General features: G+C 31.7%; 1 protein-coding gene across 1 annotated transcript; it reads right to left on the minus strand.

Annotated features, from left to right (window-relative positions):
* Positions 1-9,296: 9,296 nt before the first annotated feature.
* LOC131037911 (receptor-like protein EIX2) lies at positions 9,297-10,772 on the minus strand. Its single transcript, XM_059210551.1, has 2 exons — positions 9,764-10,772; positions 9,297-9,622 (listed from the first exon to the last, which is right to left on the minus strand). The coding sequence occupies exons 1-2, from the start codon at positions 10,770-10,772 to the stop codon at positions 9,297-9,299; spliced, it is 1,335 nt and encodes a 444-aa protein (XP_059066534.1).
* Positions 10,773-13,315: the final 2,543 nt, after the last annotated feature.

Below are 13,315 nucleotides of genomic sequence, written 5' to 3' on the forward strand. Positions count from 1 at the left end.
AACTCATTGAACTATCAAATAGGTTAAACACTAACTACCTACAGAACTCCTACCATCCATGTTGCCGACCCAATTTACTTCCATGAAAGTTTAATATCTATTATTATAACCAAAATAATTCCTACCCTCATGTAATATAATTACAAATATAGGGTTTTATTTATAAGATATCTTAGAAGGGTCTACTGGTCAAGTTGAATGGCTCAAAATGAGCCCACCAGGGATCAAGTCTGCTAACAGATTTTACTAATATTTCCACCATGCATGCCAACTGTTGTATTGGATTGAGCAATAAGCTTCATGATTTAATTAAGACTAATGCTTACAAACTAGAGAATTTTTCAGTCCTTGACTATTGAAGAGGGTTTTCTACAAAAACCATTTTGGAGAACTCCAATGCACTTCGCTTTGTAATGCAACAATGAAATAGATTACATAAAGATAGAAAATGAGTATTTTAGAATGCTTGTATCTTGGAAGTTTGTCTCGTAATTTTTCCTTTTGTTGTTACTTTTGTATTTAACTATGAACGTGTTAGGAAGGCACTGTGAATTTCGTAATAGGACAATATATTATAAAATTTTAATTTATATTAAATTGTAAATGTAATTATCTTGTAATCACTGAATTTATGTAATATATTATATTTGAATTTAAAAATAAGATTTTTTTAAAAGAATTTTTTGTAATATTAAAATCTATGTAGCATGTAACTTATTGTTGTGTATATTCTATGTTATTATTATTTTTATATAATTTTATTTTTTAATTTATATTAACATTGTAAATAACATAGAAAATTTACTGTCTATAATAATAATTTAAAAAAAAATTGATCAGAATTTTCTTTTGAAATCCTTAATATATGGGTGGTGCTTCTCCATTTCATCTCTTGTCTATGGAAGTTAGATTTTATTTTAATATATGTAATTTTTCATTGCCTATTTTTGGTTATTGGACTCTTTTCATAGGAGTTTTGGTTTTTAAAATTTTGAATTAGAATAATTATTTCATAATGAAAGAATAGTTCTTTAAAATCTATATTTAAAACGCATATCCATTTCAAAAGTACAGATCTTATTTTATTTATTTTTTTGCTTTTAAAAGAAATACAATCCCTATTATATTTGTATTTTTTCTAATATTGAAGGGAAAATTCCATATTGAATTTATAGCTTATATAAATTACTTTCGACATAATTATTGCATCTTATTTAGGTGCAAGCACTAGTTTATATTAAATTGTAAATGGAATTATCTTTTAATCATGGAATACCATGAGATTGGATTTCTTTGAAATATTTTGTAAGAAAGTTCACATGCCTTATTTATGCTTTTGTATTTTGATCTTTAAAGTAGGAAAACCAATATAATGAGACAAAATTAGGAATTGGAAGTTTGCAGAGGAACACCCTATTCATACTTTGAACTAGTAGGAAACTATAAAAGAATTCAAATCTATTGAGGTTCATGATCATTGATCATTGACAAAAAAATTATTAGATTTAAATTTATTGAATTATTCATATTTATGTTCAATGTTAAATATTTTGAAATTTAGTATCTCTACATTTTACATAGATTTTTTAAAAGATAGGTAATGCTAGTTTATACTAAACTGTAAATCTAATTATCTTACAATCATGGTAGATCATAAGGTCACATGTATTTGAGCAGTTTTATAAAATGGTTCACACACCTTGACTATGCTTCCAGATTTTTGTCTTTAAAGTACGAGAACTGGTATAATGAGACAAAAGCTTGAAAAGGAAGTTAGCAGAGTTGTACCCAACTAATACATTGATACCATAGTAGACTACAAGAAACTTCAACTCTATCGAAGTTCATGGTCACTACTCATCAACCAAAAAATATTAGATTCTTGTTCATTGATTTATTCATCTTTATGAATGTAAAATATTTTGAAATTTGATCTCTCCACATATTTAACATAGATTTTTTAAAATATGAATATGCTAGTTAAGATACATATAACTAAATCAAGTGGTGTAAGGGTCAATGCAACCATAAAATTTATGAACTCTAAATATAGTAGATGACAAGATAGTACAAAAATAAAATAGTATTATGTTAACACTCAATGGAATGTTCACTTTTCATAGTGTGCACTAACTTATGCTTCATGGCTTTATACCAAATTGAGAATATTTTTTTGTTGCATACATTATAACAATACAAATAAACCAACAATAATATGAGTAACAACACACATATTAATACATATCTATGACATAATGCTTTTGGAATCAAAGTAGCTCTATGGATTCAATTTTCGAAGAGATGATGGATTAAATTATCCATCAGAGCAAAGCATATGGATCTCCATTTTATGTGAAAGCACAAAATTGCAATCACAGTTGCAAATACCACTCCATAACTTAACCCCAGTCCCATTGCCCACCATTGATCCATTACAATATCTACAATTGTATTATTAAAAAAAAAATATTCTCTTTGCTATCCAAACCAAGATTATGTGTGCATTTTTCAAGTTGAGGTCCATAAAGATTGGGATTTCCTAGAAAATAAGAAGCCCCAAAGGTTGAGAATTTCTTCCCTTGTGGTATTAATCCTGACAGCATGTTGTCTGAAAGATTTAAAATAGCAAGGAATGTGAGACTTAAGAGTTCGGAAGGAATCTTTCCTGGCAATCTATTTTGTGAAAGATCCAATGACTCTAGCTGAGTCAAGGCTCCAAGGGATTGAGGGATTGAGCCACTCATATTATTTTTTGATATTTTGAGAGATATCAAACCCTTGCAGAGTCCAAATTCTAGAGGAATGTTACCCGACAGATTGTTATGTGATAGATCGATGAACTTGACTTGATTGATTATCTTCTTGTAGGTTAGATTTCATCCCTTTATCCAAATAGTTACATCATCCACATATTGTAGAAGATGGTCAAAGCCTTCCATTGGAATATAAGAACTAACATATGTTTATTGTACATCATTACTTTGTGATTGATTGACAATAGCATATAATTTGCTCACATTTCGAGAACTATTTCCTGTTAAATTATTCCTAGATAAATCAAGAATTTGAAGATTCTGCAATTTGACCAACTGAGGTGGAATGTTTCCTTTTAACTTATTAGAAGATAAGCTAAGAATTCTCAAATCTACTAGCTTTTTAATCCAAACAGGAACGCTACCCTCTAAATTGATATTTCCTAAGTCAAGAACTCGAAGTTTAATGCAGTCGGCAATGGATGAAGGAACTCTACCTTGCAAACTATTGTCATTGAGATTTAGTGTTTGAAGAGCCTTTAGATTTCCCAAGTCCTCTATAATCTCCCTTTGCAAAACATTTTGAGCTAAATTTAAAACTGATAAACTAGAATAGCTCCTAATGCTTCTAGGAATCATACTTGTTAGCTTGTTCTTTCACAAGTTCAAAATCTCCAATGCATCTGCAATTTCAGTTGAATATGTACATGCAAATGTTGGAATTTCTCTAGTCAATTTATACTCTGAAAATGATAGAAACAAAAATTTGACATTTGTTTCAGGAATGGAGCCCATGAATACATTATCTGATAGATCTTGTAAGTATGAAAAAAAATTAAGAGAAAGAAGAGTGAAGAATTCAAAATAGTCCCAGAATAAAGATAATTGAAATATAATTACAAAACAAGAATAAACAATGTATTATAGAGCCAATTTACACAATTCTGCAAAATTGTTTCTATGAATAGCATTCGGACTTTTATTATTCTATAAAATGACACAATTACAAAGGAAACATAGTAGCTTATATAGAAGCCACACTTAATACAATATTGACAACATTACATAAAAATAGAAACTAACTAGCAAGTGAATTCAGTCCACAATTGGGAAATGACTAAAACATTCACTATAGACTATTCTATGAAAATAGAATCTTGCAATAGCAACTTGGATACAATCCAAAATAGAAACTAGAAAATGCCATAATGACTAAACAGGACTATTGAAGAGGCTGCAATAACTAAATAGAACTGTGGATATAATTGTTAATTTCCAACATACTCCCCCTTGATGTGGAGAGGAGATACAAGACGATCTCGGAGCATCCAAAATTCACTCTTGGTAACTACCTTTGTAAAAATATTAGCAAGTTGTTATGTAGTCTTTTTGTACCCCAATTTGACTTTCTTCTTCTGCATCAAATTTCTGATAAAATGATATTTCAAATCAAAGTGTTTAGTTCTACTGTGATGTATGGGATTTTTGGCCAACTTTATGGTGCTCATATTATCACAATAAATCACTATAGGTTGGACTTGTGTTTCACCTATCTCATCAAGAACTTTCCTTAGCCACATTGCTTGAGTACCTACAGAGGTGATTGCAACATATTTTTCCTCCATGGAAGAAAGAGAAACTATACTTTGCTTCTTCGAACTCCATGAAATCAAACTCGAACCAAAAGTGAAACAATTACCAAAAGTATATTTTCGGTCATCCACACTACCTCCCCAATCAGAATCACTAAAACCAACTAGATTAAATCTTTTAGTACTATAGTAATGAATTCCAAAATTCATAGTTCCTTTCACATACCTCAAAATTATTTTTGCAACCTTCATATGTAACTCAGAAGGTTCTGGCATATACCTTGAAGCAAGAGAGACAACATGTGCAATATCAAGCCTAGAGTGAGTGAGAAACATCAAGCTCCCAACTAAACTTCTATAATTTGTCCCATCAACTTTTTGAGCACCATCATCTCTACACAATACAACTCCTTGAGAAAGTGGGGTGGAGGTTGGTTTACAATTAGTCATTTCAAACTTTTTCAACATATCTTTGACATATTTTGTTTGGCAAGGGAAAATTTCATCCTTACTTTGATAAACCTCCATACCTAAAAAATAATGCATTAATCAAAAATCATACATCTCAAATTCCTTCATCATAGAATATTTGAAGTTATCTTTCATTGTAGAATTGCTACCCATATACAACAAATCATCAACATACAAACTAACAATGAGAATGTCATTACCTTCTTGTTTATAGTATAGAGTAGGTTCACTCTTACTTCTAGTGAAGCCATTCTCTTGAAAATGCCCATCAATCCTTGCATACCAAGCTCATGGTTCTTTCTTGAGGCCATACAAGGCCTTCTTCAACTTGTAAACTTGATGCTCTTTACCTTGCACCTCAAAACCTTGTGGCTTCTCCACATAAATTTCTTCTTCCAAGTACCCATTCAAGAAGGCATTTTTACATCCATATGATGAATGCTCCATTTGTTTTGGGTTGCAAGTGAAATCAACATTCTGATAGTCTCTTAGTGTGCTATGGGTGCAAATGTTTCTTCATAATATATGCCAAATCTTTGAGTGAATCCTCTAGCAACTAATTGTGCTTTGTGCCTTTCAACACTTTCATCACTATGATACTTAGTCTTGTATACCCATTTAGTAACAATCTTTTTCTTATCATGTGGAAGCTTAGTAAGCTCCCAATTACCATTTTTGTTAATAAAATCCATCTCTTGTTGCATTGCTTGCACCCAAACTTCATTAGAAAATGCATCCTCATAACATGACGGTTCAAAATCAACTTGTGAAAATAAAAAAAAATGGACTATCTCACCTCTAGGATTTTCATCATGATCTTGAATTACACTTCTTTCATAAATATTAGCTAAGCTTCGAACCTTCCTATTAGGACTTGTCAATGTTGGTGGAATTATAGTAGTAGATGGCTGTCCATTATCAATATCAAAAAGAATACCACCATTCAAAGTAGATTTATACTTCTCAACATGGTCAGTTTGATGACCATAAACTCCCCCTACATAATAAATTATGTCTCTTGAGACAATAATGCTATTAGTGCAAGGGTTATACAACCTGCAAGCTTTACTATGATCACTATACCCAACAAAAATACAAGGCTCACTCTTCAAATCTAATTGTTTTCTACTTTGATTAGCAAAATGTACATAAGCTAAACAACCAAAAACTCTAAAATGAGTAACATTAGGCTTATTTTCATACCATTCTTTATAAGGAGTCATCATTGCAAGTGCTCTAGTGGGACTCCTATTCAGAATGTACATTGTTGTAGCAACTGCATCACCCCAAAAATAATTGTTCAAACCTTTAGTTTGCAGCATACTTCTTACCATTTCCACCACCGTGTGATTCTTTCTCTCAGCTACCCCATTATGTTGAGGTGTGTAGGCAATGGTATATTGTCTTCTAATGCCATGCATGGCACAAAAATTCTTAAAATCTCTTGAGCAAAATTCTCGCCATGATTAGTTCTTAGGCATTTAATTTTACAACCTTTCTCATTCTCAACAAGGGCTTTGAACCTTTTAAATGTTTCAAATGCTTCATCCTTAGAATTAAAAAAAAAAAAACCCTACAATATCGTGAGTAATCATGAATGAAATAAGAAAATAGGATGAATTACCCAAAATTTTGGTCTGCATAGGACCACAAATATCAGAATGAATCGATTGAAGAGGTTAATGGACCCCCCATGCTTTGCCTTTAGAGAATGATTCTCTTGCATGTTTGTCTTTAGCACAACCCTCACAAGCTTCTTTGTATTCTTGTACCTTAGGCAACCCAAAAACCATAGCTTTTAATGTAAGAAACTTTAAGCTATTAAAATTCAAATGGCCATATCTTAGATGCCACGACCAACTTTTGTCTGAGCCTAAGCCAAATTGACAAGATGGATACTATGTTCACCAAAATTCAATGGGAACATTCTCTACATTGACATAGGAACTATTGTAACCACACGATTACCTTGATTTTTATCATAGATTGTACATTTTTTATTTTCAAATACAACCTTATAATTCTTTTCACATAGCTGCCCAATGCTTAGTAAATTGTGCTTCAATTGTGGAGTATAAAAAACTTCTTGAACACATTTCATACCTTCCTTCGTAGGAACATCCATGGCTCCTTTCGCTTTGACCTCCATGGCTCCTAGTGTTGTCATTACCAAGCATTACCTTGGATTTAAAACTTTCATCCATGTTAGAAAATAGCTCTTTATTACCAAAAATATAATTAGAGCATCCTGAGTCTAAATACCAAACATCTTTCACATCATTTTTAGCTTTTCCATAAGATAAAAATAAATTACTTGAGGAAGCCTCTTCACTCTTTTGAGCATAATTAGCATTTTTATTATTATTACTTGATTTAAATCTACAATCTTTTTCAAAATGGCCATACCTGTTACAATGGTAACATTGGATATTTCTCTTATCAAATCAACCTCTACCTCTTCCTCCTTGACAACCTCTTCTTCATCTATTTCCTCTTGAATAATTCTGATTTTGGCCTCTACCTTGGCCTTGATTACTCTTGGAGCTACTACTTGCATCTTCATTCTTTGATATCTGCAATTTAGATGAAAAGGCTTTCTCATCAACATCTATAGATAAATCTCTCAATCTTTCCTCATGTGACATGAGAGATCCAACAAGTTGATCATACTCAAGAGTGGTCAAATCTTTGCTCTCTTCAATGATGATGGCAATATTATTCCATCTCGGTGTTAGAGATCTCAACACTATTTTAATCACAACTTCTTTGCTCATAACTTCACCTAAAATGGCCATTTTATTTACCACATCTTTGAGCCTTACACAATAATCACTCACATTCTCTGTTGCCTACATCTGTAAATTTTCAAAGTCCCTTTTCAAGGTTTGTAGCTTGATAACCTTAATCTGATCATTGTCTTGGCAAGCTTCCTTTAGAGTCTTACATGCATCCTTGTCTTTGCATTAGCAATTCTAGGAAACAAGCTCTTATCAAGAGCAATTTGAATGTGAAATAGTGTCTGTGCATTCTTCTTCTTTGCTTCCTTCTTACCCGTCTTATCATTGGGTGCAAGTGTACTCCAATCATGAGGCTCTTCATATCCTTCTTCTACAATTTCCCATAGATCTTTTCCAATCATAAATGTCATCATTTTAATGCACCAGTAATCATAATCACTACCATTGAAATTTGGGATTGGCAAAGTATTAGTATTCAACATTATAAAATTTAATCAAATCCTCCTACTCTTATACCAAATGAAGAATTCAAAAGAGTCCGAGAATAAAGATAATTGAAATATAATTACAAAACAAGAATAAACAATCTATTATAAAGTCAATTTACACAAGTCTACAAAATTATTTCTATGAACAACATTTACGCTTTTATTATTCTATAAAATGGCACAATTACAAGGAAAACATAGCAGCTTATATAGAAGCCACACTTAATACAATATTGACAACATTACATAAAAACAGAAACTAACTAATAACAACTGACTTCAGTCCACAATTGGGAAATGACTAAAACATTCACTATAGACTGTTCTATGAAAATAGAATCTTGTAATAGCAACTTGGCTACAATCCAAAATAGAAAGTAGAAAATACCATAATGACTAAACAAGACTGTTGAAGAGGCTGCAATAACTAAATAGAACTCTGGATATAAATGTTAATTGCCAACAAAGAGAGCCATATAATCCATTTCCATGCAAGTCCATTGTCCTGAAAGTATGGGATATCTTCCGGGTAGAGAACCTTCCAGCATGTTATTTGAAAGATTGAGAAAGATAAAATTAGGAAGATCCCATAGCCATGAAGGCAGGCTTGGAATTTGACAGTCACCCTTGCCTGTCATATAATTTTTTTATGACAGTTTAGTCATTCTAATGCCTTTCGTTTTACGTTTTAAAAAAAAATATTAAGTGTCAATTTTTTTTCAATTTGTAAATATTTTAATATAAATTTTTTGCTATGAAAATAAATAATTTCATAAAAAATGTAAGAATTTAAAAAACAATGATAAATTAGCAATGCACTAAAAAATCTTAAATTTAGTTGTAAGTTTCTAAATTCACACCAAAAAATATAGAAACTATTTTAGATTTTCATTTGTTAGAAGTTTCTATATTGATATTTAAGACAACCTTATTAAAAATATTAAAAAATAGATTGACAAATTTATATAAGAAAAAACATACTAAAAAATCATATAAAAATAATATTAAATTAGAAAAAATTATATCTTAATCTTACCATTTTAAAGTATTCTAAATAAATTCATATATTTATAATAAACTTTATAAAATAATATATATCAATATATATTACCTATTATAATTTTTTACAGCTTATTAATAATTTGAAGTGTCATGTATACGGCTTTTGAAAAATATCATGTCAATACATACGGTCCACTAATTTTATTAGTTGTAATATATAGTCTAAAAGTACAAAAACGGCCATATAGCCTGTCAAATTCCAGGCCTGCATGAAGGTAGATTTCCCACAATGCTGTTATCTGAAAGATCTAGCACTTGCAATTGAAAAAGCTGGGACAAAAATGGAGGAAAGTTGCCTTCTATATTGCAAGACCCCAAAACAAGCTGCTCCAGGTCGGCAAACTGAGGAACCCAGCTAGTAGAGATGTTAATGTGAAGCTGATTTTCAGAAAGGTCCAGTTCTTGAAGGTGAGTGAGATTGTTGAAAAGCTGAAGTGAAATGTTGCCTATTAATCCGCTGGAAGAAAATGACAATAATTTTAATCTGGACAACTTTAAAATGCTATCTGGAATTGTTCCTGACAATTGGTTATGGCTTAGACGGAGTTCACGTAATGCCTAAAGATCACACAAAGACGGGGGAATTTGACCAGTTAACTGGTTGTAATGAAGGTGCAGAGTTGCAAGGGATGAAAGGCTCTCAAGGGAGGACGGTATACCTCCTTGGAGACTGTTCCATCCGAGATACAAGGTCTCAAGTTTTGAAAAATGTGTAATGACGGGTGATATCACTCGTCCTAAATTGCAATAGTTGAGGTACATCGCAACAAGGGAGGAAGAGTGGTTTAGAAAGAAAGCTAGCTTTCCTTTCCAGTTATTATTTCCAATACTGAGAACTCTCAATTTTGAACGGGGCATGAAATTGGAAGGGATGGAACCGTTAAGATCACAGTGGTCGAGATCAAGTGAAACCAATGAGGACACATTCTCAAACCAGGTGGGTAGTTCAAACGGGAATGAGTTACCACTTAAATCTAAATGTGATAAGCGGGTGAGGTTTGAGAGATCTGGAATATTACCTGAGAGCTCACACCAATACAGGTGAATCTGGGTAAGATTGGCAAGACCGCTAAAGGCCTCGCCCCAGTGCTCAGAAGCCATTGTCAGGTTCACTTCAGTCATATCCAAGAATTCCAGGTTTCTTAGGTTTCCTACCCATACACCAAACTTACTACTCCTAAACATATGTCGCTCACTATTTCCCAAATCCAAATGACGCAAGCTTGACATATTTGCCAACTCCAAAGGGACGTCGCCCCCAAATCCAGCACTTGACAAGCTAAGAAATGAAAGCCTCTCCAGTTTTGACAGTAAGGGAGGAATAGAAATACCTTTGAAGTCATTCCTAGCGAGATCCAAGTGTTGTAGATGGCGCAGGTTAAACAGATATGGATGAAGCTCCCCACTCAACTGGTGGTAGTGCCAATAATCATAATCATTACTTAAGTCAAGGCGAATGACATGGGATGTATGATAATCACAGGAAAAACCCTCCCACTCGCAACAATTGAATCCCTGCCAAGAGGATAAGCGACCTGAGGAAAGATTAAGACCGGCCTTGAAATCCAGCAAGTATTTTCTCTCATGTTTTAAACATGCTGCTGAAAATGTGAAATGAGCTTGCAGCATTATTATCCATATCAACACAGTTCCAGAACCCACAGACATCTTGAACGTCGAGAGCGGATACATTGTATTCCTCTTTTCTTTGCTCAAGAGATGTGTGTGTTCTATAATTCTCCCCCCGGTTGTCTCTATATATATAAACAACTAACATCGTGTTGCTTCTTTCATCTCTGTTATTGATTTGACTACCTTCTAATGTTGAATTCGTCATGATTTAAGCTTATAATGAAGGTGGATGACAAAAAGCGAAGGAACCAAAATTAACACAAAAGGGTGCCACATGTCATTATGATTGATAATGATTCAAGAATCAATAGGTAAATACATGGAGATGGGATCTAGAAAGAGAAAAAACTCATTTCAAGCAATAACATACACATGCATTCCTCATATGACACCAATCTATAATATGTGCATGATGGACCGATGATACCTAAGGCATAATTTGATCATGTTACATAACGTTTAATATTTATAAGAATTTAAATACATATTTTAGTTGTGTATGATGTTTGGTGAATCCATTGAACCTACATAGACTCCCGAATCTATGGTTAATATCAAAAAAAATTGAAATTTTAACATTTTTGGACTCATCGACTTTATATATTTTATCAAAAGATTCCACGAAAACAACAATATAATGCTAGTACTTATCTTTCTAATCATAAAATATTTTCAATAATATAAACAAAATAAGGGTTTAATCTTTATTCATTTCTATTGTTTTATTCATATTCAATGAAAATAGATGTATTACATTTTAGCATAGAAATTTACATGTCTTTTTTTAATTATATTGTCACTTCATATGCTTCATCCCATATATATTGAGAAAAAAATCATTGTTTTCAACAAGGAGAACATGCTCAATTATATACTTTAAATATGTGTCTAATTAGATAATTAATATTATAATTTAATTAAAATTTTAAAATTGTAGCTACGTGATCTTAACTAATCTCCCCCCAAAGGTTTTAAAACCTTTATAACATTAAAAAGGGGGAGAAAATGGATACCCAATTTTTTTAATATTTCATTGATGAAAATAGAAGCACCTCAACATAACTTCACTATTTGACTTGCTTAAATTTCATTTTAAAAAATAGTACTTTAAAAACTCAACTCATAATGCTACAATCCTTGTTCTTAAATCATCTTTTAATTTTGCATGTAGGCATCTTGAATCATTTGTTAAAGTTTAAATTATTTTAATCTCAAGGTAAAGTAACCATTTAAGACCACCTTCTAATCGCCCTTATCTTTTTACTTGCCCTAAAATATGCATAGTGAGGATTACATGCATAAACTTATGATAGAAACAAGAAATGTGCAAAAATTAGAGGTTCTCGTTAAAAATTTTGATGATGATATGAAATATTCATTAGGTATTTCTCTGTTGCTATTGGTTGAACTATAGGAGTTGTAGAATCCAAATATCACTTGCAAAAATAAATATTCCTTTCACAAAAGATTATGCAAGATAATGAGCTTAATTGAATATTAAGATTATGAGATATATGTGGGATATCGTACAATGTACGAGAACCTTGTTTATAAAACCAAGATGAGATGTAGTATGAACAACTAACATGGTACACACATTAAATGCCTAGGTAAATAATAGTTGTAGACACCTAAAATTGTCATGTCTAATTAAATAAATATCTTTATTTATTTAATTACTTTAGCCTAATTCTTCTATTAATTAAATAAATCTTTATTTATTTAATTAATTAATTTATCATCTTCTAGCCTTATTTCTCATTTAAATAAATATTTTTATTTATTTAAATTATCCTTTTCCCTAAATTAAATAAATATCTTATTTATTTAATTGATTCCACTTCTTCTATTAATTAAATAAATTTGTATTTATTTAATTAATTCATTAGCCTTTTCTACCCATGGCACATGTCATCCATTTCTTAATTCCTACACTACCTACCCTCTTATTATTTTCTTATTTTCCTCTACCTACCCTCTAATCCTAGCGGACCATTTATCTTTTACACCTCTCAATATTATCCCTCCATTTCTTATGGTGTCTTCTATATAAGGAGATGCTTCCTTCATTGTCAACCCTAATCAATCAATCCTGATTAGTTGACTTCCCAACCAGGCTTTTGAACTTTCATATGCGATCTCCTTACAACCACATTTCCATTCTTTGTTGAGTTCTCGTGCACACATAAAATCTGAGAGCAAATATATCAAGCAAGATCAATGGAGATAGGAAGAATGGAGATCCAAACCCTATTGGACATGTGATGGTATAATCTTTGTGATTTCATTTGATTTGCATTGTTTTAGGTAATCTTCATATGTTATGGTGGATCTTTGTTGTTGTTATGCTAGGGTTTTGTGGTTGAATTCATTTAGTCTTTCAATATTGTTCTTATCCACTTTTCACCATATGCATTTTGGCACACCCAGTGGGACTCTTGTCCATTTTGCATTTAACATCTTTTGATGCAGATTTTGTGTTTTTAAGTTGCACATCTAACATTTCCGGCAACATTTCAACATTTCCGCGTCTGTGAATTTTGGGATCACATTTTTTATTTTCTACCGCGTATGTGAAC

This window comes from Cryptomeria japonica, chromosome 8 (assembly GCF_030272615.1).
Source record: "Cryptomeria japonica chromosome 8, Sugi_1.0, whole genome shotgun sequence".
Taxonomy (NCBI): Eukaryota; Viridiplantae; Streptophyta; class Pinopsida; order Cupressales; family Cupressaceae; genus Cryptomeria; species Cryptomeria japonica.